The sequence below is a fragment of the Pristiophorus japonicus genome, chromosome 2 (genome assembly GCF_044704955.1).
Source record: "Pristiophorus japonicus isolate sPriJap1 chromosome 2, sPriJap1.hap1, whole genome shotgun sequence".
In the NCBI taxonomy this organism is placed as follows: Eukaryota; Metazoa; Chordata; class Chondrichthyes; family Pristiophoridae; genus Pristiophorus; species Pristiophorus japonicus.
Genome location: NC_091978.1, coordinates 23,953,280 through 23,980,358, shown reverse-complemented (window position 1 = coordinate 23,980,358; position 27,079 = coordinate 23,953,280). Strand labels below are relative to the sequence as shown.

The 27,079-nt window shown below is 44.0% G+C and overlaps 1 protein-coding gene across 1 annotated transcript; it reads left to right on the top strand.

Annotated features, from left to right (window-relative positions):
- Window positions 1-615: 615 nt before the first annotated feature.
- LOC139228501 (N-acetyllactosaminide beta-1,3-N-acetylglucosaminyltransferase 4-like) lies at window positions 616-24,520 on the top strand. The gene is made up of 2 exons (XM_070859571.1): window positions 616-766; window positions 23,376-24,520. Exons 1-2 carry the CDS (start codon window positions 616-618, stop codon window positions 24,518-24,520), a joined length of 1,296 nt encoding a protein of 431 aa, XP_070715672.1.
- Window positions 24,521-27,079: the final 2,559 nt, after the last annotated feature.

Sequence of the window (27,079 nt, the reverse complement as noted above, 5' to 3'; positions counted from 1 at the left end):
ATCCTTCACCCACCATTGGTGATGATCTTCATCCATCCAGACCCTAAGCTCTAGAATTCCCTTCGTAAACCTCTCCACCTCTGTCCCTTCCTTTAAGACCCTCCTTAAAACCCACCTCTTTGACCAAGCTTTTAGGCCACCCCTCCTAATATCTCCATCTTTGGTTCAGCTTCCATTTTTTCCTGATTGCATTTCTGTGAAGTGCCCTGGGACATTTTGATATATAAAACTAGCCAAGCTGTTCCAGTACAGCTACAACACTGGCATCTATCCGACAATGTGGAAAACCGCCCAGGTATGTCCTGTCCACAAAAAGGTTTGTGACTCTTTGGAATTCTCTGTCCCAGAGGGCTGTGGATGCTGAGTATCTGAATATATTCCAGGTTGAGATAGATAGATTTTTTGAGTCTCGGGGAATCAAGGGATATGGAGATTGAATGGGAAAGTGGAGTTGATGTCGATGATCAGCCATGATCTTATTGAATGGCGGAGCAGGCTCGAGGGGCTGTATGCTCTACTCCAGCTCCTATTTCCGATGTTCTTCGGTTCTTACATTCTTAAATCCAATCTGGCCAATACCGTCCCATCAGTCTACTCTCAATCATCAGCAAAGTGATGGAAGCTATTGTCGACAGCGCTATCAAGCGACACTTACTCACCAATAACCTGCTCACCGATGCCCAATTTGGGTTCCACCAAAACCACCTGACTCCAGACCCCATTACAGCCTTGGTCCAAACATGGACAAAAGAGTTGAATTCCAGAGGTGAGGTGAGAGTGACTGCCCTTGACATCAAGGCAGCATTAGACCGAGTGTGCCATCAAGGAGCCCTAGTAAAACTGAAGTCAATGGGAATCACGGGGAAACTCTCCACTGGCTGGAATCATACTGAGTACACAGGAAGATGGTTGTGGTTGTTGGAGGTTAATCATCCCAGCCCCAGGATATCGCTGTAGGAGTTCCTCAGGGCAGTGACCTAGGCCTAACCATCTCCAGCTGCTTCATCACTGACCTTCTCTCCATCATAAGGTCAGAAGTGGGGTGACTGCACAGTCATTCACAACTCCTCAGATAATGAAGCAGTCCATGCCCACATGCAGCAAGACCTGGCCGACACTTAGCCTTAGGCTGATAAGTGGCAAGTAACATTTGCGCCACACAAGTGTCAGGCAATGACTATCTCCAACAAGCGAGTGTATCTAACCATCAATGTGGAGGTAGCAGCAGGATGGGCATGATGAGCTGAAATTTCTACAATTTAGGACCGGAAGTGGGCCATTCAGTCCCTCGAGCCTGTTCTGCCATTCTATTAGAGCATGACTGATCATCAACCCACCTTGGGTTCCATATACCTTAATGCCCTTCCTGAATAAAAATCAATTAAACTTGGTTTTGAAGTTTACAATTGAAACCCCTCTCCCCAGCCTCAACAGCTTTGCGAAGAAGAATATTGTGCACTCATAATTCAGAAATAACAACTCATTGTTTTAAATATAGGCCCGAAATTTGCAGCCTCTCCAGGTGCATACGATGTGCACACACACCCGAAGAGGCCCCGCAAATTCTGGTTCTCGGTACGCCATGCGCCGAGAACCAGCTTTTGCGATCTGTTGAAACGTCTTCCTGGAGAAGGACATTCGCGGGCGGAGATTTGGGATATTTGCCCAACTCTTGCCCAGCGAATGTCCTTCAAACTCTTACGCCTAGGAACAGTAGGCATATAGCCTACTTTTTCCAACGTAAGAGTTTAAAATCATATAAAAAATTACATATTTTTACGTTAAAAACTTTGTCTATGAAGGTAAGTTTATTTTGAACACTATTAAAATATACTTTTTTTAAATTCAAAAAAATAATTTTTTCTCTAAAACATTTAATTTACATAGAAACAGAAAATAGGTGCAGGAGTAGGCCATTTGGCACCTCGAGCCTGCTCCATCATTCAATATGATCATGGCTGATCATGCAACTTCAGTACCCCATTCCTGCTTTCTCTCTATACCCCTTGAGCCCTTTAGCTGTAAGGGCCACATCTAACTCCCTTTTGAATATATCCAACGAACTGACCTCAACAACTTTCTGCGGTAGAGAATTCCACAGGTTCACAATTCTCTGAGTGAAGAGGTTTCTCCTCATTTCAGTCCTAAATGGCTTAGACTGTGACCCCTGGTTCTGGACTTCCCCAACATCAGGAACATTCTTCCTGCATCTAGCCTGTCCAATCCCGTCAGAATTTTATATGTTTCTATGAGATCCCCTCTCATTCTTCTAAATTCCAGTGAATATAAGCCTAGTCGATCCAGTCTTTCTTCATATGTCAGTCCTGCCATCCCGGGAATCAGTCTGGTGAACCTTTGCTGCACTCACTCAATAGCAAGAATGTCCTTCCTCAGATTAGGAGACCAAAACTGGACACAATATTCAAGGTGTAGCCTCACCAAGACCCTGTACAACTGCAGTAAGTCCTCCCTGCTCCTATACTCAAATCCTCTCGCTATGAAGGCCAACATGCCATTTGCCTTCTTCAACGCCTGCTGCACCTGCATGCCAAATTTTAATGACTAATGTACCATGACACCTAGGTCTCATTGCACCTCCCCTTTACCTAATCTGTCGCCATTCAGATAATATTCTGCCTTCCTGTTTTTGTCACCAAAGTGGATAACTGTTAGCGCGAATGTTTTCCTGCAAGAATCACTCGACACTCTGGGTCGGTTCCAATGCCAAAACGGCTTTTATTACGCCGGCGGGGAGAGAGCTTCTGGTTAACTCCAGACACTCTACTCTCCACCGAACAAAGAAATTCATCGATATTTATATGTTTTACAATAGTTCATTACAGTTACTCAGCTCACTTCGGCTGGACACAATCCAATCATAATGATTATAGATTACATATAGGTTTAAATGGGCCAATAGAATTAACCCTGGTACATCAGGGGGCTGCATGATCAGTTTGTGACAGTTGGGGGCGGATGCCTATCCGTTTGATGCTCTCCAGGCCCCCCTTAACTTCGTTGCTCATGGATTCTGCCGGTGCCTAGCTCCTTATCTCTATGGTTGCTAGGCACCCTATATGGGGGTCACTGACTTGAGGACATTCCGTACTAGGTACCGCAGTGTTCTATATACTATCTTGTCTCAAGCTGTTGATTCAAGACATTCCTGAAACCAGGCTCTGCAGGGTCAGTGCTCAGTCAGCAGCTTTAGCTAACTTGGCTAACCGAGCTCCCATCATGCTTGGGCAGCCATTTTATATGTGGCCACTTTAAACCTATATGAGTTTAGATATATTCAGCAGGTGCCTAATGCCTAGTGTTTTGATAGATTCAGCAGGTGCCTATTGCCTACAACAATTCCCCCCTTTCGGTAAAGGGACTAGTCCTAGTCCCCCTTTAACCGACCGCCCTACCTTTATTAGATTCTGTGCACGGCCCGGTACTCCCTGCCTCAACGTGCTGGCCAGTCACGCGGTTTCAGGAGTCCCGGTTGCTTAAATCAAATTGACAAAGGCCAAATCCTCCTGCCCCTTTATTCGACAGGCTTGTTTAGTATCCAGGGACTGGTCATGGGTCCCTCTTCGTTGTGCGTGGTGCCTGCATGCCTGGCAGGCCATTATGCCCCATGTTATTACTAAGATCAATTGTATCCCGACCAGTATGTGTGAAATTATTCGAATCCAAGGATGGATGTTCACATTTATTCCCCAGTCCCAGACCTTTCTCCACCAATTCTGACTTTGTAAGTCTATATCGATATCTTCTTCCAGTACTTTGATTTTAGTTTGTAGTTGGTGGTAGAGCTTTACGGATTGACCCACTCTGAGCCTCAATTCTCATAATACTTCGGTTAGATGTGGGATAGGGACCTGATCTGGCTCGTCCTACTCCTGCAAATGATCATGGAGCTGATCGGTTACATCAATAACTTCGGGCTTCAGGCGCCTGACCTGGATGATATGCGCTTGCCCGATCGTGACAGGTCGTAGCGGCGCAAAGCACGGTTTGGCTGTGGTATTGGGCACTGCAGGTCATTATACCGGTATGAACGTTCTGTGGTAGAGGCGCAGTATCTTCCCTTCCCTCCGTAGCCTGCTCTCGCGAAGTGCCTGTGTGCGGGCACTATTTCTAGTACACACCCGTCGGTTCGGTTAAACCCGCACTCGTCTAGCTCACCTCGGCCTACCGGGTGAGGGCATACTGTGATCTCCCCCCTTTGCTTGCATTCTGTTAGGGAAATCCCAATAAGTATGTTGTTTCGACGAACGGCAGAGGTGGTGGTCAGATAGTAAGGTATGGAGACATTTTCCCGTATTACTCCGCTATTCTCTAGTTGGTACAGGGGGAACGGCCCTGAGTCCGGCGTGGCTATAGGGATCATCAGGACTATCCCTATCCCAGTATTCCTACCCATCTGGCAATCTGGAATCGCTGGGTATACTCGGGTCAGTCCCTTCAGAGTACAATTATCCAGTGTCCCCCTCTGATTAGCCAACTGAGCTAAATGTGAACTGTCTATCCAATCGGGTACTTCCCCGCTTTGGATCTGATCGAGATTGTGGCGGATCTGTCCCACCATCCACAGACCATAAGCGTGACAGAGTTGCCCCTGTCTTTGCTTTCCGGTATCTTCTTTTTCTCTATCAATGAGGTGATTGATGGTTTTGGCGTGAGCTTCCAGGACTGAGATGCCATCCAACTGGATTTCGGCACCCTCCTTTCCTAGGTTGGCTTGGTCTTCCTGGTTTTGCTCCACCCTTTCTAATAACCCATACATCACCCCTCTAAGCTGCTCCACCCTCTCGTTTAACCCTTGTATATCTATCGAGTTTACTACGGAGGTCCCTGTATTGAAACCGGTAGCAACATCATTAACTATTCCCCTCTTGACCCTGGGGGCTGACCCCTGTCCTCGGAATCTACTGGCACCCATTGCATCGGCAGCCTGCTGCATTACAACTTTACTTAATACATTGTACATTTTCCTTGACTGTTCCGCACAGCATTCCGGCATCTGGATGCCTGAAATATTGATCAGGACAGGCACAATTTCATGCTTAACATTATCATACAATAATTCTCCTTCGTTGTACATTACGATCCCATTTTCTGGCCCCTTGGTCTTTATTGGACAAGGCAGTTCCTCGGGCAATGTAGTGTCCCGTACGGGGCGTGATGTCGGTGAAGGGGAGAAGCACCCATACAATTATATTGCAGCAGCTCCCACCTCCTCGTAGTACCCACACAGCCCCACTCCCTTTTTGCGGATGACTGATTGCTGGGACTGTCCCGGAGGTGTGCAAATCATGCCGAAGGTACATTCATCGGGCCCTTTGGCATCCCTCCGTTTAATGCAACTGCTCCTTATACCCGTGGAGCACTGTTCTTATTAGGATTCACTTGTAACCATGCATTAAAATAAGTCCTGTCCTTGCTCCAATCCTTAGTCGCTGGGATGCACGTTCCATCCGTTAAATTAAACAAGACTCCATAGTTCGTGTAGTTGTTTATTTCCTGAGTGCACTGCAATCCGTTGGTATCATCCAGTGTTTGCGTGAGTCGTGAGGTTCCCAGTATCATGAGTCCCCAGTGTCGAAGTCACCACTGCGGTCCCATCTTGGTGAGTGTTTTATCTGAAAATTTTAAACAGATAGCCTGGTCGTCACCAGGTGTTAGGTTCTGGTCTACTTGTGTCGCGGTCACTCTGTGGAATCGGAGGTAAGGATTAGGTTATCCATATTCTTTATAGTCGTACCATCTCTATCCTTCATGTCCCTGTGGGCTGCCGTCGGTTTTGCATTTGAGCCTGCTGTGCTCGAGCCTGCACGATGACCCATCTAAATATTATCCAAACTCCAATCAACACCAATGCCACCACTATTCCTCCAAACATCCCAGTCTGCTTTACCGTTAGGTTGGGCTTGTGGACTACACCTACCCACCGTGGGGTACATTGGCTCTATTGCCATAGGTGATGGTGCTATGGCTGCGCACTGCACTATCCGTCTGGTCCCGTTTTTTAAAACTTCTCTTCCAGCCTGTTTATCTTAGCTTTTAACTCTTGACCAGCTAGTTCCATTTTATTTTTATTCTGAATATCCCACCATTTCCTCTGTCTGTCAGGTGAGTCTTCTTTATTTTAATTCAAATTAGTAAGTTCCAGTGTAAAACAGCTGTCAATGGAAAGGGTTAACTCCTTTACAGATTTGTAAGAAGGCCTGATGTCATTACGTGACTTTGCGTAATCATCCGAATTTCGATTTTTTTTAAGTCTTCGTGCCTTCAAAACTTGCTTAGAAATTAGGAATCTGTTAAAACAGCAGAAATCATTAGTAAAGCCGTTAGAATAAAAGTCTTCTCATCAGGAAAGACAGCATTTTAGATTAAATTCCAATTTTTTCTTAACTTCTAATTCAAGTACTTGCCAAAGAATTTTTTTTTTAAATTGATTTAAAACGAGACCACACATTTTTAATAGCTATTTTGTTTACTGAAATTCAAATGTTTTTTAAAATTTCTCTCTCAGCACAAAATCTAAACTTCTGTGCCAGTTCCATTTTTTCTTTCTGTTCTGAGTTCACATAGCTTAGATCTTTTCTTCTCGTTATTTTCATACATTCCAACATTTCGGGGGGTTTTTTATGGTCCCGTTCACTGGGCAAATCTTGTATTTTATTTCTCTCTCAGCACAAAATCTAAACATCCGTGCCAGTTCCATTTTCTATAAGAATTTAAAAATTCAGTAAGATTCTCTAATTCCCAGTTTTTTCTTTCTGTGCTGAGTTCGCATACCTTAGATCTTTTCTCCTCGTTATTTTCAAAACTCTCCTGCTTGTTTAGACTGTTCGGGACTTTTCTTGATAAACACTGTCCATTTTGGAAATCTTTTCAAACTGCAGTGAAACTTTCTCGTAATTTAAAATCATTATCAATGTAGAGTCTCTTTTACCTCCTCCAAATTTTTTTTTTCCAATTAAACCAATATCTTTTTCACAGTCAATATAACTAGTATTTAGTAAGTTATGTATTTTTCCATCACAAACACCCCCCTTTTTTTTCAACACCTAATTAGTGCATTACGTCTTTTTTTTTTCAGTTCACCTTTCTTCAAATAGTATTTTACACGGAGGGCTCGTGACTCCGTAACTTTGTTAATTTAAAATCATCAGACAATCGAAGACACTTTTTCTTTCAAATTCATTCAATTTGTTTACTTTCAAAGTGGCATCTTTATCTTTTTCTTTTCTCCACAACTAGAATGGAGTCTAGCATGTAGGCTTTGAGGGCTGCTTTTCGTTATCTCAAATTCCACTTTCAAGGTTGTTACAATGTTTTTTCTAAACTGGTAAAGCTTGTTGTTTTAACATTTTTCAAAAGTCCCTTTTACACCTTTGCAGATAGCTCGCCACTCGCCCAGGAGTTTGATCTGATCCGTGAAGGTATTTCTAGTTTGTTTCCAAACCTTTTAGTTTTATTTCTCCTTTTTTCTATAAGAGATTTAATTTAATAATTAAATATATTTTTTAGTTGAATCCATCTCAGTATTTTGCTGTGCCTTCTCTTAATATCTCAAAATCCCAATTCAAATTTTGTAACTCTTTTTTTTTACTGAGCTAGAAGCTTTTGCGTCAAGGTTTTACACAAAGGAAAATTGGAGTGTACTTCCCCAGCCTGCAGCCTCGACACACTTCTTTTTTTTAAAAGGCATTACAGTTTCCCTTCTCTGTTCTTTATCTTATTCCTAGACAGACATTCACAAAAGTTTCTTTTCATTCAACGAAGTTTATTGTTTAGCTGGCTCTATACTTGGATACATACTTCACTTAAGATAATCACAATCAGGTTTTTTTTTCTTACATATTGATTTACTTCCTCTGTTAATTTTACATGGGCTCACAGTATAAAGACCACAGCCTTTTCATTTTTATCTTTCTTTTCCTTCTCCCACCATTCCCGTCGATTTGCTGGCGGGTCCTGGGGGTCCCATCCTGACTTAATCATCTTCTTAATTAGTTTCTTTTGTTTTCCCGCCAGGTGGCGGGTAAGGGACCCTTCTGGTTCCCACTTGAGGTTACTTGCTTTATTGGCCATTCCTGGGTAGGACTAGAACCGTTAGGAATCTACTTTCAGAGGTCCACTTTCTACCTAGCGCAACTTGTAGCAGACCGTCTCCTGGCTACTGTCAGGTCACAAGTTCTGCTGTTACACAAACTTATACAATTCTTAAAACGCGTTTAAGCAATTCCCGCAATGCCCCATGCCACCTTAACGACTACCTACCACCGTTTTGTCTGTCGGTCCAACCCTGATCACAGGTTTAGTTTCCGTTGGTCGCTGTGCACCGCCTGGTCTCCGGGGTATATTTTCAAATCACACTACTGGGTCCGGGAGATGTTGCTCGGTATCACGATCCCACGGTCTAAGTGTGTTCCCTACGCCTACTTAGTTCCTGGCCATCACGTGAGACAAAAGTCCTCTTAATTCAGGCTCAGGCTAGAGGTTTGAGATATTAGACCGTCTCCTCGTGTCGATCAACCGGCTTCCACCTCCCACACCCTTTATAATTAAACATTTTTTATACTCACCCGGCTTTTTCCAAGGGCGTCCAGTGACTCCGGGAAATCCTGTTCGTGATGCCACTGTTAGCGCGAATGTTTTCCTGCAAGAATCACTCGACACTCTGGGTCGGTTCCAACGCCAAAACGGCTTTTATTACGCCGGCGGGGAGAGAGCCTCTGGTTAACTGCAGGCAATCCATTCTCCACCGAACAAAGAAATTCATCGATATTTATATGTTTTACAATAGTTCATTACAGTTACTCAGCTCACTTAAGCTGGACACAATCCAATCATAATGATTATAGATTACATATAGGTTTAAATGGGCCAATAGAATTAACCCTGGTAAATCAGGGGGCTGCATGATCAGTTTGTGACAGTTGGGGGCGGATCCCTATTCGTTTGATGCTCTCCAGGCCCCCCTTAACTTCGTTGCTCATGGATTCTGCCGGTGCCTAGCTCCTTATCTCTATGGTTGCTAGACACCCTATATGGGGGTCACTGACTTGAGGACATTCCGTACTAGGTACCGCAGTGTTCTATATACTATCTTGTCTCAAGCTGTTGATTCAAGACATTCCTGAAACCAGGCTCTGCAGGGTCAGTGCTCAGTCAGCAGCTTTAGCTAACTTGGCTAACCGAGCTCCCATCATGCTTGGGTAGCCATTTTATATGTGGGCACTTTAAACCTATATGAGTTTAGATATATTCAGCAGGTGCCTAATGCCTAGTGTTTTGATAGATTCAGCAGGTGCCTATTGCCTACAACAATTCCCCCCTTTCGGTAAAGGGACTAGTACTAGTCCCCCTTTAACCGACCGCCCTACCTTTATTAGATTCTGTGCACGGCCCGGTACTCCCTGCCTCAACGTGCTGGCCAGTCACGCGGTTTCAGGAGTCCCGGTTGCTTAAATCAAATTGACAAAGGCCAAATCCTCCTGCCCCTTTATTCGACAGGCTTGTTTAGTATCCAGGGACTGGTCATGGGTCCCTCTTCGTTGTGCGTGGTGCCTGCATGCCTGGCAGGCCATTATGCCCCATGTTATTGCTAAGATCAATTGTATCCCGACCAGTATGTGTGAAATTATTCGAATCCAAGGATGGATGTTCACATTTATTCCCCAGTCCCAGACCTTTCTCCACCAATTCTGACTTTGTAAGTCTATATCGATATCTTCTTCCAGTACTTTGATTTTAGTTTGTAGTTGGTGGTAGAGCTTTACGGATTGACCCACTCTGAGCCTCAATTCTCATAATACTTCGGTTAGATGTGGGATAGGGACCTGATCTGGCTCGTCCTATTCCTGTAAATGATCGTGGAGCTGATCGGTTACATCAATAACTTCAGGCTTCAGGCGCCTGACCTGGGTGATATGCGCTTGCCCGATCGTGACAGGTCGTAGCGGCGCAAAGCACGGTTTGGCTGCGGTATTGGGCACTGCAGGTCATTATACTGGTATGAATGTTCTGTGGTAGAGGCGCAGTATCTTCCCTTCCCTCCGTAGCCTGCCCTCACGAAGTGCCTGTGTGCGGGCACTATTTCTAGTACACACCCGTCGGTTCGGTTAAACCCGCACTCGTCTAGCTCACCTCGGCCTACCGGGTGAGGGCATACTGTGATCTCCCCCCTTTGCTTGCATTCTGTTAGGGAAATCCCAATAAGTATGTTGTTTCGACGAACGGCAGAGGTGGTGGTCAGATAGTAAGGTATGGAGACATTTTCCCGTATTACTCCGCTATTCTCTAGTTGGTACAGGGGGAACGGCCCTGAGTCCGGCGTGGCTATAGGGATCATCAGGACTATCCCTATCCCAGTATTCCTACCCATCTGGCAATCTGGAATCGCTGGGTATACTCGGGTCAGTCCCTTCAGAGTACAATTATCCAGTGTCCCCCTCTGATTAGCCAACTGAGCTAAATGTGAACTGTCTATCCAATCGGGTACTTCCCCGCTTTGGATCTGATCGAGATTGTGGCGGATCTGTCCCACCATCCACAGACCATAAGCGTGACAGAGTTGCCCCTGTCTTTGCTTTCCGGTATCTTCTTTTTCTCTATCAATGAGGTGATTGATGGTTTTGGCGTGAGCTTCCAGGACTGAGATGCCATCCAACTGGATTTCGGCACCCTCCTTTCCTAGGTTGGCTTGGTCTTCCTGGTTTTGCTCCACCCTTTCTAATAACCCATACATCACCCCTCTAAGCTGCTCCACCCTCTCGTTTAACCCTTGTATATCTATCGAGTTTACTACGGAGGTCCCTGTATTGAAACCGGTAGCAACATCATTAACTATTCCCCTCTTGACCCTGGGGGCTGACCCCTGTCCTCGGAATCTACTGGCACCCATTGCATCGGCAGCCTGCTGCATTACAACTTTACTTAATACATTGTACATTTTCCTTGACTGTTCCGTACAGCATTCCGGCATCTGGATGCCTGAAATATTGATCAGGACAGGCACAATTTCATGCTTAACATTATCATACAATAATTCTCCTTCGTTGTACATTACGATCCCATTTTCTGGCCCCTTGGTCTTTATTGGACAAGGCAGTTCCTCGGGCAATGTAGTGTCCCGTACGGGCCGTGATGTCGGTGAAGGGGAGAAGCACCCATACAATGATATTGCAGCAGCTCCCACCTCCTCGTAGTACCCACACAGCCCCACTCCCTTTTTGCGGATGACTGATTGCTGGGACTGTCCCGGAGGTGTGCAAATCATGCCGAAGGTACATTCATCGGGCCCTTTGGCATCCCTCCGTTTAATGCAGCTGCTCCTTATACCCGTGGAGCACTGTTCTTATTAGGATTCACTTGTAACCATGCATTAAAATAAGTCCTGTCCTTGCTCCAATCCTTAGTCGCTGGGATGCACGTTCCATCCGTTAAATTAAACAAGACTCCATAGTTCGTGTAGTTGTTTATTTCCTGAGTGCACTGCAATCCGTTGGTATCATCCAGTGTTTGCGTGAGTCATGAGGTTCCCAGTATCATGAGTCCCCAGTGTCGAAGTCACCACTGCGGTCCCATCTTGGTGAGTGTTTTATCTGAAAATTTTAAACAGATAGCCTGGTCGTCACCAGATGTTAGGTTCTGGTCTACTTGTGTCGCGGTCACTCTGTGGAATCGGAGGTAAGGATTAGGTTATCCATATTCTTTATAGTCGTACCATCTCTATCCTTCATGTCCCTGTCTGGGCTGCCGTCGGTTTTGCATTTGAGCCTGCTGTGCTCGAGCCTGCACGATGACCCATCTAAATATTATCCAAACTCCAATCAACACCAATGCCACCACTATTCCTCCAAACATCCCAGTCTGCTTTACCGTTAGGTTGGGCTTGTGGACTACACCTACCCACCGTGGGGTACATTGGCTCTATTGCCATAGGTGATGGTGCTATGGCTGCGCACTGCACTATCCGTCTGGTCCCGTTTTTTAAAACTTCTCTTCCAGCCTGTTTATCTTAGCTTTTAACTCTTGACCAGCTAGTTCCATTTTATTTTTATTCTGAATATCCCACCATTTCCTCTGTCTGTCAGGTGAGTCTTCTTTATTTTAATTCAAATTAGTAAGTTCCAGTGTAAAACAGCTGTCAATGGAAAGGGTTAACTCCTTTACAGATTTGTAAGAAGGCCTGATGTCATTACGTGACTTTGCGTAATCATCCGAATTTCGATTTTTTTTAAGTCTTCGTGCCTTCAAAACTTGCTTAGAAATTAGGAATCTGTTAAAACAGCAGAAATCATTAGTAAAGCCGTTAGAATAAAAGTCTTCTCATCAGGAAAGACAGCATTTTAGATTAAATTCCAATTTTTTCTTAACTTCTAATTCAAGTACTTGCCAAAGAATTTTTTTTTTAAATTGATTTAAAACGAGACCACACATTTTTAATAGCTATTTTGTTTACTGAAATTCAAATGTTTTTTAAAATTTCTCTCTCAGCACAAAATCTAAACTTCTGTGCCAGTTCCATTTTTTCTTTCTGTTCTGAGTTCACATAGCTTAGATCTTTTCTTCTCGTTATTTTCATACATTCCAACATTTCGGGGGGTTTTTTATGGTCCCGTTCACTGGGCAAATCTTGTATTTTATTTCTCTCTCAGCACAAAATCTAAACATCCGTGCCAGTTCCATTTTCTATAAGAATTTAAAAATTCAGTAAGATTCTCTAATTCCCAGTTTTTTCTTTCTGTGCTGAGTTCGCATACCTTAGATCTTTTCTCCTCGTTATTTTCAAAACTCTCCTGCTTGTTTAGACTGTTCGGGACTTTTCTTGATAAACACTGTCCATTTTGGAAATCTTTTCAAACTGCAGTGAAACTTTCTCGTAATTTAAAATCATTATCAATGTAGAGTCTCTTTTACCTCCTCCAAATTTTTTTTTTCCAATTAAACCAATATCTTTTTCACAGTCAATATCAACTAGTATTTAGTAAGTTATGTATTTTTCCATCACAAACACCCCCCTTTTTTTTCAACACCTAATTAGTGCATTACGTCTTTTTTTTTTCAGTTCACCTTTCTTCAAATAGTATTTTACACGGAGGGCTCGTGACTCCGTAACTTTGTTAATTTAAAATCATCAGACAATCGAAGACACTTTTTCTTTCAAATTCATTCAATTTGTTTACTTTCAAAGTGGCATCTTTATCTTTTTCTTTTCTCCACAACTAGAATGGAGTCTAGCATGTAGGCTTTGAGGGCTGCTTTTCGTTATCTCAAATTCCACTTTCAAGGTTGTTACAATGTTTTTTCTAAACTGCTAAAGCTTGTTGTTTTAACATTTTTCAAAAGTCCCTTTTACACCTTTGCAGATAGCTCGCCACTCGCCCAGGAGTTTGATCTGATCCGTGAAGGTATTTCTAGTTTGTTTCCAAACCTTTTAGTTTTATTTCTCCTTTTTTCTATAAGAGATTTAATTTAATAATTAAATATATTTTTTAGTTGAATCCATCTCAGTATTTTGCTGTGCCTTCTCTTAATATCTCAAAATCCCAATTCAAATTTTGTAACTCTTTTTTTTTACTGAGCTAGAAGCTTTTGCGTCAAGGTTTTACACAAAGGAAAATTGGAGTGTACTTCCCCAGCCTGCAGCCTCGACACACTTCTTTTTTTTAAAAGGCATTACAGTTTCCCTTCTCTGTTCTTTATCTTATTCCTAGACAGACATTCACAAAAGTTTCTTTTCATTCAACGAAGTTTATTGTTTAGCTGGCTCTATACTTGGATACATACTTCACTTAAGATAATCACAATCAGGTTTTTTTTTCTTACATATTGATTTACTTCCTCTGTTAATTTTACATGGGCTCACAGTATAAAGACCACAGCCTTTTCATTTTTATCTTTCTTTTCCTTCTCCCACCATTCCCGTCGATTTGCTGGCGGGTCCTGGGGGTCCCATCCTGACTTAATCATCTTCTTAATTAGTTTCTTTTGTTTTCCCACCAGGTGGCGGGTAAGGGATCCTTCTGGTTCCCACTTGAGGTTACTTGCTTTATTGGCCATTCCTGGGTAGGACTAGAACCGTTAGGAATCTACTCTCAGAGGTCCACTTTCTACCTAGCGCAACTTGTAGCAGACCGTCTCCTGGCTACTGTCAGGTCACAAGTTCTGCTGTTACACAAACTTATACAATTCTTAAAACGCGTTTAAGCAATTCCCGCAATGCCCCACGCCACCTTAACGACTACCTACCACCGTTTTGTCTGTCGGTCCAACCCTGATCACAGGTTTAGTTTCCGTTGGTCGCTGTGCACCGCCTGGTCTCCGGGGTATATTTTCAAATCACATTACTGGGTCCGGGAGATGTTGCTCGGTATCACGATCCCACGGTCTAAGTGTGTTCCCTACGCCTACTTAGTTCCTGGCCATCACGTGAGACAAAAGTCCTCTTAATTCAGGCTCAGGCTAGAGGTTTGAGATATTAGACCGTCTCCTCGTGTCGATCAACCGGCTTCCACCTCCCACACCCTTTATAATTAAACATTTTTTATACTCACCCGGCTTTTTCCAAGGGCGTCCAGTGACTCCGGGAAATCCTGTTCGTGATGCCACTGTTAGCGCGAATGTTTTCCTGCAAGAATCACTCGACACTCTGGGTCGGTTCCAACGCCAAAACGGCTTTTATTACGCCGGCGGGGAGAGAGCCTCTGGTTAACTGCAGGCAACCCATTCTCCACCGAACAAAGAAATTCATCGATATTTATATGTTTTACAATAGTTCATTACAGTTACTCAGCTCACTTCAGCTGGACACAATCCAATCATAATGATTATAGATTACATATAGGTTTAAATGGGCCAATAGAATTAACCCGGGTAAATCAGGGGGCTGCATGATCAGTTTGTGACAGTTGGGGGCGGATCCCTATTCGTTTGATGCTCTCCAGGCCCCCCTTAACTTCGTTGCTCATGGATTCTGCCGGTGCCTAGCTCCTTATCTCTATGGTTGCTAGGCACCCTATATGGGGGTCACTGACTTGAGGACATTCCGCACTAGGTACCGCAGTGTTCTATATACTATCTTGTCTCAAGCTGTTGATTCAAGACATTCCTGAAACCAGGCTCTGCAGGGTCAGTGCTCAGTCAGCAGCTTTAGCTAACTTGGCTAACCGAGCTCCCATCATGCTTGGGCAGCCATTTTATATGTGGCCACTTTAAACCTATATGAGTTTAGATATATTCAGCAGGTGCCTAATGCCTAGTGTTTTGATAGATTCAGCAGGTGCCTATTGCCTACAACAATTCCCCCCTTTCGGTAAAGGGACTAGTACTAGTCCCCCTTTAACCGACCGCCCTACCTTTATTAGATTCTGTGCACGGCCCGGTACTCCCTGCCTCAACGTGCTGGCCAGTCACGCGGTTTCAGGAGTCCCGGTTGCTTAAATCAAATTGACAAAGGCCAAATCCTCCTGCCCCTTTATTCGACAGGCTTGTTTAGTATCCAGGGACTGGTCATGGGTCCCTCTTCGTTGTGCGTGGTGCCTGCATGCCTGGCAGGCCATTATGCCCCATGTTATTGCTAAGATCAATTGTATCCCGACCAGTATGTGTGAAATTATTCGAATCCAAGGATGGATGTTCACATTTATTCCCCAGTCCCAGACCTTTCTCCACCAATTCTGACTTTGTAAGTCTATATCGATATCTTCTTCCAGTACTTTGATTTTAGTTTGTAGTTGGTGGTAGAGCTTTACGGATTGACCCACTCTGAGCCTCAATTCTCATAATACTTCGGTTAGATGTGGGATAGGGACCTGATCTGGCTCATCCTATTCCTGCAAATGATCGTAGAGCTGATCGGTTACATCAATAACTTCGGGCTTCAGGCACCTGACCTGGGTGATATGCGCTTGCCCGATCGTGACAGGTCGTAGCGGCGCAAAGCACGGTTTGGCTGCGGTATTGGGCACTGCAGGTCATTATACCGGTATGAATGTTCTGTGGTAGAGGCGCAGTATCTTCCCTTCCCTCCGTAGCCTGCCCTCGCGAAGTGCCTGTGTGCGGGCACTATTTCTAGTACACACCCGTCGGTTCGGTTAAACCCGCACTCGTCTAGCTCACCTCGGCCTACCGGGTGAGGGCATACTGTGATCTCCCCCCTTTGCTTGCATTCTGTTAGGGAAATCCCAATAAGTATGTTGTTTCGACGAACGGCGGAGGTGGTGGTCAGATAGTAACGTATGGAGACATTTTCCCGTATTACTCCGATATTCTCTAGTTGGTACAGGGGGAACGGCCCTGAGTCCGGCGTGGCTATAGGGATCATCAGGACTATCCCTATCCCAGTATTCCTACCCATCTGGCAATCTGGAATCGCTGGGTATACTCGGGTCAGTCCCTTCAGAGTACAATTATCCAGTGTCACTCTCTGGTTAGCCAACTGAGCTAAATGTGAACTGTCTATCCAATCGGGTACTTCCCCGCTTTGGATCTGATCGAGATTGTGGCGGATCTGTCCCACCATCCACAGACCATAAGCGTGATAGAGTTGCCCCTGTCTTTGCTTTCCAGTATCTTCTTTTTCTCTATCAATGAGGTGATTGATGGTTTTGGTGTGAGCTTCCAGGACTGAGATGCCATCCAACTGGATTTCGGCACCCTCCTTTCCTAGGTTGGCTTGGTCTTCCTGGTTTTGCTCCACCCTTTCTAATAACCCCTTCATCACCCCTCTAAGCTGTTCCACCCTCTCGTTTAACCCTTGTATATCTATCGAGTTTACTACGGAGGTCCCTGTATTGAAACCGGTAGCAACATCATTAACTATTCCCCTCTTTATCCTGGGGGCTGACCCCTGTCCTCGGAATCTACTGGCACCCATTGCGTCGGCAGCCTGCTGCATTACAACTCTACTTAATACATTGTACATTTTCCTTGACTGTTCTGTACAGCATTCCGGCATCTGGATGCCTGAAATATTGATCAGGACAGGCACAATTTCATGCTTAACATTATCATACAATAATTCTCCTTCGTTGTACATTACGATCCCATTTTCTGGCCCCTTGGTCTTTATTGGACAAGGCAGTTCCTCGGGCAATGTAGTGTCCCGTACGGGGCGTGATGTCGGTGAAGGGGAGAAGCACCCATACAATGATATTGCAGCAGCTCCCACCTCCTCGTAGTACCCACACAGCCCCACTCCCTTTTTGCGGATGACTGATTGCTGGGACTGTCCCGGAGGTGTGCAAATCATGCCGAAGGTACATTCATCGGGCCCTTTGGCATCCCTCCGTTTAATGCAGCTGCTCCTTATACCCGTGGAGCACTGTTCTTATTAGGATTCACTTGTAACCATGCATTAAAATAAGTCCTGTCCTTGCTCCAATCCTTAGTCGCTGGGATGCACGTTCCATCCGTTAAATTAAACAAGACTCCATAGTTCGTGTAGTTGTTTATTTCCTGAGTGCACTGCAATCCGTTGGTATCATCCAGTGTTTGCGTGAGTCTTGAGGTTCCCAGTATCATGAGTCCCCAGTGTCGAAGTCACCACTGCGGTCCCATCTTGGTGAGTGTTTTATCTGAAAATTTTAAACAGATAGCCTGGTCGTCACCAGGTGTTAGGTTCTGGTCTACTTGTGTCGCGGTCACTCTGTGGAATCGGAGGTTAGGATTAGGTGATCCATATTCTTTATAGTCGTACCATCTCTATCACTTCATGTCCCTGTCTGGGCTGCCGTCGGTTTTGCATTTGAGCCTGCTGTGCTCGAGCCTGCACGATGACCCATCTAAATATTATCCAAACTCCAATCAACACCAATGCCACCACTATTCCTCCAAACATCCCAGTCTGCTTTACCGTTAGGTTGGGCTTGTGGACTACACCTACCCACCGTGAGGTACATTGGCTCTATTGCCATAGGTGATGGTGCTATGGCTGCGCACTGCACTATCCGTCTGGTCCCGTTTTTTAAAACATCTCTTCCAGCCTGTTTATCTTAGCTTTTAACTCTTGACCAGCTAGTTCCGTTTTATTTTTATTCTGAATATCCCACCATTTCCTCTGTCTGTCAGGTGAGTCTTCTTTATTTTAATTCAAATTAGTAAGGTCCAGTGTAAAACAGCTGTCAATGGAAAGGGTTAACTCCTTGACAGATTTGTAAGAAGGCCTGATGTCATTACGTGACTTTGCGTAATCATCCGAATTTCGATTTTTTTTAAGTCTTCGTGCCTTCAAAACTTGCTTAGAAATTAGGAATCTGTTAAAACAGCAGAAATCATTAGTAAAGCCGTTAGAATAAAAGTCTTCTCATCAGGAAAGACAGCATTTTAGATTAAATTCCAATTTTTTCTTAACTTCTAATTCAAGTACTTGCCAAAGAATTTTTTTAAAAAATTGATTTAAAACGAGACCACACATTTTTAATAGCTATTTTGTTTACTGAAATTAAAAATTTTTTTTTAAATTTCTCTCTCAGCACAAAATCTAAACTTCTGTGCCAGTTCCATTTTTTCTTTCTGTTCTGAGTTCACATAGCTTAGATCTTTTCTTCTCGTTATTTTCATACATTCCAACATTTCGGGGGGTTTTTTATGGTCCCGTTCACTGGGCAAATCTTGTATTTTATTTCTCTCTCAGCACAAAATCTAAACATCCGTGCCAGTTCCATTTTCTATAAGAATTTAAAAATTCAGTAAGATTCTCTAATTCCCAGTTTTTTCTTTCTGTGCTGAGTTCGCATACCTTAGATCTTTTCTCCTCGTTATTTTCAAAACTCTCCTGCTTGTTTAGACTGTTCGGGACTTTTCTTGATAAACACTGTCCATTTTGGAAATCTTTTCAAACTGCAGTGAAACTTTCTCGTAATTTAAAATCATTATCAATGTAGAGTCTCTTTTACCTCCTCCAAATTTTTTTTTTCCAATTAAACCAATATCTTTTTCACAGTCAATATCAACTAGTATTTAGTAAGTTATGTATTTTTCCATCACAAACACCCCCCTTTTTTTTCAACACCTAATTAGTGCATTACGTCTTTTTTTTTTCAGTTCACCTTTCTTCAAATAGTATTTTACACGGAGGGCTCGTGACTCCGTAACTTTGTTAATTTAAAATCATCAGACAATCGAAGACACTTTTTCTTTCAAATTCATTCAATTTGTTTACTTTCAAAGTGGCATCTTTATCTTTTTCTTTTCTCCACAACTAGAATGGAGTCTAGCATGTAGGCTTTGAGGGCTGCTTTTCGTTATCTCAAATTCCACTTTCAAGGTTGTTACAATGTTTTTTCTAAACTGCTAAAGCTTGTTGTTTTAACATTTTTCAAAAGTCCCTTTTACACCTTTGCAGATAGCTCGCCACTCGCCCAGGAGTTTGATCTGATCCGTGAAGGTATTTCTAGTTTGTTTCCAAACCTTTTAGTTTTATTTCTCCTTTTTTCTATAAGAGATTTAATTTAATAATTAAAGATATTTTTTAGTTGAATCCATCTCAGTATTTTGCTGTGCCTTTTCTTAATATCTCAAAATCCCAATTCAAATTTTGTAACTCTTTTTTTTTACTGAGCTAGAAGCTTTTGCGTCAAGGTTTTACACAAAGGAAAATTGGAGTGTACTTCCCCAGCCTGCAGCCTTGACACACTTCTTTTTTTTTAAAGGCATTACAGTTTCCCTTCTCTGTTCTTTATCTTATTCCTAGACAGACATTCACAAAAGTTTCTTTTCATTCAACGAAGTTTATTGTTTAGCTGGCTCTATACTTGGATACATACTTCACTTAAGATAATCACAATCAGGTTTTTTTTTCTTACATATTGATTTACTTCCTCTGTTAATTTTACATGGGCTCACAGTATAAAGACCACAGCCTTTTCATTTTTATCTTTCTTTTCCTTCTCCCACCATTCCCGCCGATTTTCTGGCGGGTCCTGGGGGTCCCATCCTGACTTAATCATCTTCTCAATTAGTTTCTTTTGTTTTCCCGCCAGGTGGCGGGTAAGGGACCCTTCTGGTTCCCACTTGAGGTTACTTGCTTTATTGGCCATTCCTGGGTAGGACTAGAACTATTAGGAATCTACTCTCAGAGGTCCACTTTCTACCTAGCGCAACTTGTAGCAGACCGTCTCCTGGCTACTGTCAGGTCACAAGTTCTGCTGTTACACAAACTTATACAATTCTTAAAATGCGTTTAAGCAATTCCCGCAGTGCCCCACTCCACCTTAACGACTACCTACCACCGTTTTGTCTGTCGGTCCGACCCTGTTCACAGGTTTAGTTTCCGTTGGTCGCTGTGCACCGCCTGGTCTCCGGGGTATATTTTCAAATCACACTACTGGGTCCGGGAGATGTTGCTCGGTATCACGATCCCACGGTCTAAGTGTGTTCCCTACGCCTACTTAGTTCCTGGCCATCACGTGAGACAAAAGTCCTCTTAATTCAGGCTCAGGCTAGAGGTTTGAGATATTAGACCGTCTCCTCGTGTCGATCAACCGGCTTCCACCTCCCACACCCTTTATAATTAAACATTTTTTATACTCACCCGGCTTTTTCCAAGGGCGTCCAGTGACTCCGGGAAATCCTGTTCGTGATGCCACTGTTAGCGCGAATGTTTTCCTGCAAGAATCACTCGACACTCTGGGTCGGTTCCAATGCCAAAACGGCTTTTATTACGCCGGCGGGGAGAGAGCCTCTGGTTAACTGCAGGCAACCCATTCTCCACCGAACAAAGAAATTCATCGATATTTATATGTTTTACAATAGTTCATTACAGTTACTCAGCTCACTTCGGCTGGACACAATCCAATCATAATGATTATAGATTACATATAGGTTTAAATGGGCCAATAGAATTAACCCTGGTAAATCAGGGGGCTGCATGATCAGTTTGTGACAGTTGGGGGCGGATCCCTATTCGTTTGATGCTCTCCTTCAAAAAGGAGTTAGATGAGGTCCTTACTGCTAGGGGGATCAAGGGGTATGGCGAGAAAGCAGGAATGGGGTACTGAAGTTGAATGTTCAGCCATGAACTCATTGAATGGCGGTGCAGGCTAGAAGGGCCGAATGGCCTACTCCTGCACCTATTTTCTATGTTTCTATGTTTCTATGTTTCCAAGCCCCCCTTAACTTCGTTGCTCATGGATTCTGCCGGTGCCTAGCTCCTTATCTCTATGGTTGCTAGGCACCCTATATGGGGGTCACTGACTTGAGGACATTCCATACTAGGTACCGCAGTGTTCTATATACTATCTTGTCTCAAGCTGTTGATTCAAGACATTCCTGAAACCAGGCTCTGCAGGGTCAGTGCTCAGTCAGCAGCTTTAGCTAACTTGGCTAACCGAGCTCCCATCATGCTTGGGCAGTCATTTTATATGTGGCCACTTTAAACCTATATGAGTTTAGATATATTCAGCAGGTGCCTAATGCCTAGTGTTTTGATAGATTCAGCAGGTGCCCAACGCCTACAACAATAACCTCACATTTATCGACATTATACTGCATCTGCCATACATTTGCCCACTCACCTAACTGTCTAAATCACCCTGCAGCCTCTTAGCATCCTCCTCACAGCTCACACTGCCACCCAGCTTAGTGTGATCTGCAAACTTGGAGATATTACATTGAATTCCTTTGTCTTAATCATAATATATATTGCAAATAGCTGGGGTCCCAGCACTGAACCTAGTCATTGCCTGTCATTCTGAAAAGGACCCATTTATTCCGACTCTTTACTTCCTGTCTGCCAACCAGTTCTCTATCCATGTCAATACATTATCCCCAATACCATGTGCTTTCATTTTGCACACTAATTACTTGAGTGGGACCTTGTCAAAAGATTTTTAAAAGTCCAAATACACCATATCAACTGGTTCTCCCTTGTCCACTTTACGAGTTACATTCTCAAAAAATTCTAGAAGATTTGTCAAGCATGATTTCCCTTTCATAAATCCATGCTGACTTGGACCGATCCTGTCACTGCTTTCCAAATGCGCTGCTATTACATCTTTAATAATTGATTCCAACATTTTCCCCACTACCGATGTAAGGCTAACCAGTCTATAATTCCCTGTTTTCTCTCTCCCTCCTTTTTTAAAAATTGGGGTTGCATTAGCTACCAATCCATAGGAACTGATCCAGAGTCTATAGAATGTTGGAAAATGATCACCAATGCATCTACTATTTCTAGGGCCACTTCCTTAAGTACTCTGGGATGCAGATTATCAGGCCCTCGGGATTTATTGGCCTTCAATCCCATCAATTTCCCTTACACAATTTCATGATTAATAAGGATTTTCTTCAGTTCCTCCTTCTCTCTAGACCCTCGGTCCCCTAGTATTTCCAGAAGGTTATTTGTGTCTTCCTTAGTGGAGACAGAACCAAAGTATTTGTTTAATTGGTCTGCCATTTCTTTGTTCCCCATTCTAAATTCACCTGATTCTGACTGCAAGGGACCTACATTTGTCTTCACTAATTGGTTTCTCTTCATATATCTACAGAAGCTTTTGCAGTCAGTTTTTATGTTCTTTGCATGCTTACCTCATACTCTATTTTACCCCTCCTAATTAAACCCTTCATCCTCCTCTGCTGAATTCAAAATTTCTCCCAGTCCTCAGATTTGCTGCTTTTTCTGACCAATTTATATGCCTCTTCCTTGGATTTAACACTATCCCTAATTTCCCTTGTTGGCCACGGTTGAGCCACCTTCCCTGTTTTATTTTTACTCCAGACAGGGATGTATAATTATTGAAGTTCATCCATGTGATCTTTAAATGTTTATCCACCGTCAACCCTTTAAGTATCATTCGCCAGTCTATCCTAGCCAATTCACGTCTCATACCATCGAAGTTACTTTTCTTTAAGTTCAGGACCCTAGTCTCTGAATTACCTGTGTCACTCTCCACCTTAATGAAGAATTCTACCATATTATGGTCACTCTTCCCCAAGGGGTCTCGCACAGCAAGGTTGCTAATTAATCCTCTCTCATTGCACAACACCCAGTCTAGGATGGGGTTTCTATTCATTTCTATTAATTTAAAAAAAGTTAAGTGTTTTTTTTATTTATGTGTGTTGTTTTATTTGATTTTAGGTGTATTCTCATCGATAGTAATGGGAGCTCGGAGCTCGGGGCTGCCAATACTATGAATGAGAATACTACACTGTGATTGGTGGTCCAGGCCCACGTGATCCCAGGATACACATATGTGTTCCCATACACTGGACTGTGAAACTAGAACAGTCCTACCTTTTCCGGGACCAGCATGTATTTTCGTTAAAAGAATTTTGGTCAGAAGGGTTCGCCTGCAATTTTCAGGCCATTATCTTTTCTTGTAAATAAATTTTCAGGGTCTAACTTTTTTTTCCCCCTCTATAATGTGCAGATATCAACATCACCGTTTTATCCCGTGGAATGAAAGGCATCACGATATTTTCAATCCTGCTCATGGTTGGTTTCAGCCTCTACAACCCAGTTAACGTCACGATGAAGAAGGTGACCATTTTATCGTACGTCAAGAAGTTTATCGGGAGTTCCGGTGTCACGCCAGCCCCGATGAATTTGAGCAATGGGACTGAGGAGCGGGTTGCCGGTCAGTCCACGGTGCAAATGGCTCCAGTCACCTGCCTTCCAAGCTTGGCCTTTAACAACCTCACCGCCAAACTCAAGCCGATCTACAAGGACTTCATGATGTACCGACACTGCAGGGATTTCCCGCTCCTGCGCGAGGTCCGAGACTGCCGGGGGAAGGACGCGTTCCTGCTGCTGGCGATCAAGTCACTGGCGGAGAATGCCGACCGCCGGGCCGCGGTGCGCGACACGTGGGGGCGGGAGGGGATGGTGGGCGGGGTGCGGGTGCGCCGCGTCTTCCTGCTGGGCCTGACGGAGAGCCACATCCGCTCGCAGGACGTGCAGGCCCTGGTGGACCACGAGAGCGAGGAGCACGGCGACGTGGTCCAGTGGGCCTTCCGCGAGTCCTTCTTCAACATCACGCTGAAGGAGACCCTCTTCTGGCGCTGGTTCTCCCGCCACTGCCCGGCCGCCAGCTTCGTCCTCAAGGGTGACGACGACGTGTTTGTCAACGTCAAAAACGTGGTGGAATACCTGAAGGACTTCAACGCTTCCCAGGACCTCTATGTGGGGGACGTTTTCCGAAACTGGTACCCGTCGAGGGCCGAGTCCAGTAAATACTATATCCCGTTCTTTCTGTACGGCAACGAGCATTACCCTCCGTACGCCGGTGGGGGAGGTTACCTGTTGTCTGGAACATCAATCCACAAACTGTACCAGGCCTCCAAATCCGAGAAACTCTTTCCCATTGATGACGCTTTTGTGGGAATATGCGCTCGGAGGGCCAAGATTGAAGTGGTCTCCCACGCGGGCTTCCGCACCTATGGAAATATTCCTTACGACCCGTGCATTTACAAAGGGTTAATGCTGGTCCACCGAGTGACAGCCAATGAACTGCGGCTGATTTGGAGCTTGCTCAAGGGCGACACCAAGCCATGTAGCCATCTCACAAGAATCTAATTTATAAACTGTCGACTAAGCAGTTCAGTAGTGCCATAAACATCCGAGAGCAATACGTAACTTTCGAGATCAGAAGTGGGAACTGTGCACTTTATCCCCCTTAACCACCACACCCCCACCCCCGTCAACGTTGATGACAATTGAAGGACCCAGCCTGCCAATCCATCTGAGATCAACTAACTGAGCACAGATCAGCAGCCCTGGGGGGTAGCCTGGCCGTTGCGGCTCAGACTCTGGGACTTGACCTGTCTTCTGGGGCCAGATATTAACCTGAAGCAGGACCGGCTGCCCTGTTAGATGGACATAAACGATCCCGTGGCACTATTTGTAGAAGAGCAAGGGGAGCTCTCCTGGTGTCTTGACCAACATTTGTCCCTCAACCAACACTGCCCAAAACTGACTGCTGTTTGTGGGAGCTTGCTGTGCGCAAATTGGCTGCTGCATTTCGTAACATTACAACAGTGACTACACTTCAAAAAGTACTTCCTTGGCTGAATAAAGGCGCTATATAAGGCACATCATGCAAGTCTTTCTTTTCTTTTTTTCCTGGTGAAGTCCCGCTCACCCATCACCTCTGGGCTTGCAGACCTATATTGGCTTCCAGTTAAGCAACACCTCGATTTCAAACTTCTCATCCTTATTTTCAAATCCCTCTGTGACCTCACCCTTTAGAAACATAGAAACATAGAAAATAGGTGCAGGAGTAGGCCATTCGGTCCTTCGAGCCTGTACCGCCATTCAATGAATTCATGGCTGAACATGCAACTTCAGAACCCCATTCCTGCTTTCTCGCCATATTCCTTGATCCCCCTAGTAGTAAGGACTTCATCTAACTCCTTTTTGAATATATTTAGTGAATTGGCCTCAACAATTTCCTATCTCTGTAATCTCCTCCAGCTCCACAAGCCCCCCTAAGGGAATAAGGGAATAAGGGGTTATGGGGAGCGGGCGGGAGCTGAGTCCATGATCAGATCAGCATGGTCTTATCACTTCAAATGCACTTCATTGGCAGTAAAGTGCTTTGGGACGTCCTGAGATTTGTGAAAAGCACTCGATGTAAAGGGAAGTTCTTTCTCGTTACCTTGTAACCCGAAATGTTAAAAAAGCTTTTCTCATTCGGATCTTGCTTGATGCTGCGCACTTTTATAATTTTATATCCCCTCAGTCAGTTGAGGTGTTGATTCTTGGGAATTACCAGCAATCAGGAGGGGAGGGAAGAGAGATTGCATTAGTCCATTAGCTAAAGCTATAATTTATAAAAGAATGAAATCGCACTGTTGCATTGAAATCTTGATTTGCTTTGTTTAAACAGTTAGGTCCAGAAATTGGTCTCGAACTCTGCGCCTGATGGAACTGACTCTCAGGCGTTGCGTATAACGGGTGGCCAATCCAATCCCGCCCGTCTTGCGTCACCGCCCAAGAACAAGTTCTCGGTCTCAGCATTTTGCCAAACGGGACAACTTCTTGTTCTGAATGGGATTACTGTGATATTTCTGAATGGGATGCTCTAGGTCCCATATCATTTTATACACCTCAATCAGGTCTCCCCTCAGCCTCGACTGTTCCAGAGAAAACAACCCCAGCCTATCCAATCTTTCCTCATAGCTAAAATTCTCCAGTCCAGGCAATAACCTCATATATCTCTTCAGTACCTTCTCCATTGCAATCACTTATTTCCTGTAATCTTTCCTGGCTTAACTCCAACCTCAGAAGAGTATCCCTTCTTAGCAGCACTGAGTCACTTTTAATTTTCCATTTATTCAGTCCTTATCAACTAATTGAAGAAATCCAATAGCTAATATGAAATGAATGATAAGTGCATTCTCATGGGTTTGGAGGTCTTGTAGGAAGCAGGAAAGAGAAAGAGATTTTATTTTAAAATTTAATCATTCATGGGACATGGGTGTTGCTGGCATTTATTGCTCATCCCTAGATGCCCTTGAGAAAGTGGTGGTGAGCCGCCTTCTTACGCAGGATTACACAGGATATACAGCACAGAATCAGACCAGTCAGCCCAACCAGTCCATGCCGGCGTTTATGCTACACTCGAACCTCCTCCTGTCTTTCCTCATCTAAATCTATCAACATAACCCTCTATTCCCTTCTCCCTCATATGCGTGTCTCGCCTCCCCTTAAATGCATCTATAATATTCTCTTCAACCACTCCCTGTGGTAGCGAGTTCCTCATTCTCTCCACTCTTTGGGTAAAGAAGTTTCTTCTGAATTCCCTATATCTTGGTGACTATCTTATATTGATGGCCTCCAGTTTTGCTCTTCCCCAAAAGTGGAAACATTCTCTCTGTATCCACTCCATCAAAACCTTTCATAATTTTAAAGACCTCTATTAGGTCATCCATCAGCCTTCTTTTTTCAAGCGAAAAGAAACCCAGCCTGTTCATCCTTTCCTGATAGGTATACCCTCATATTTCTGGTATCATCCTTGTAAATCTTCTCTGCACCCTCTCCAGTGACTCTATATCCTTTTTATAATATGGCGACCAGAATTGTATGCAGTATTACAAGTGTGGTCCAACCAAAGTTCAATACAAGTTTAGCATA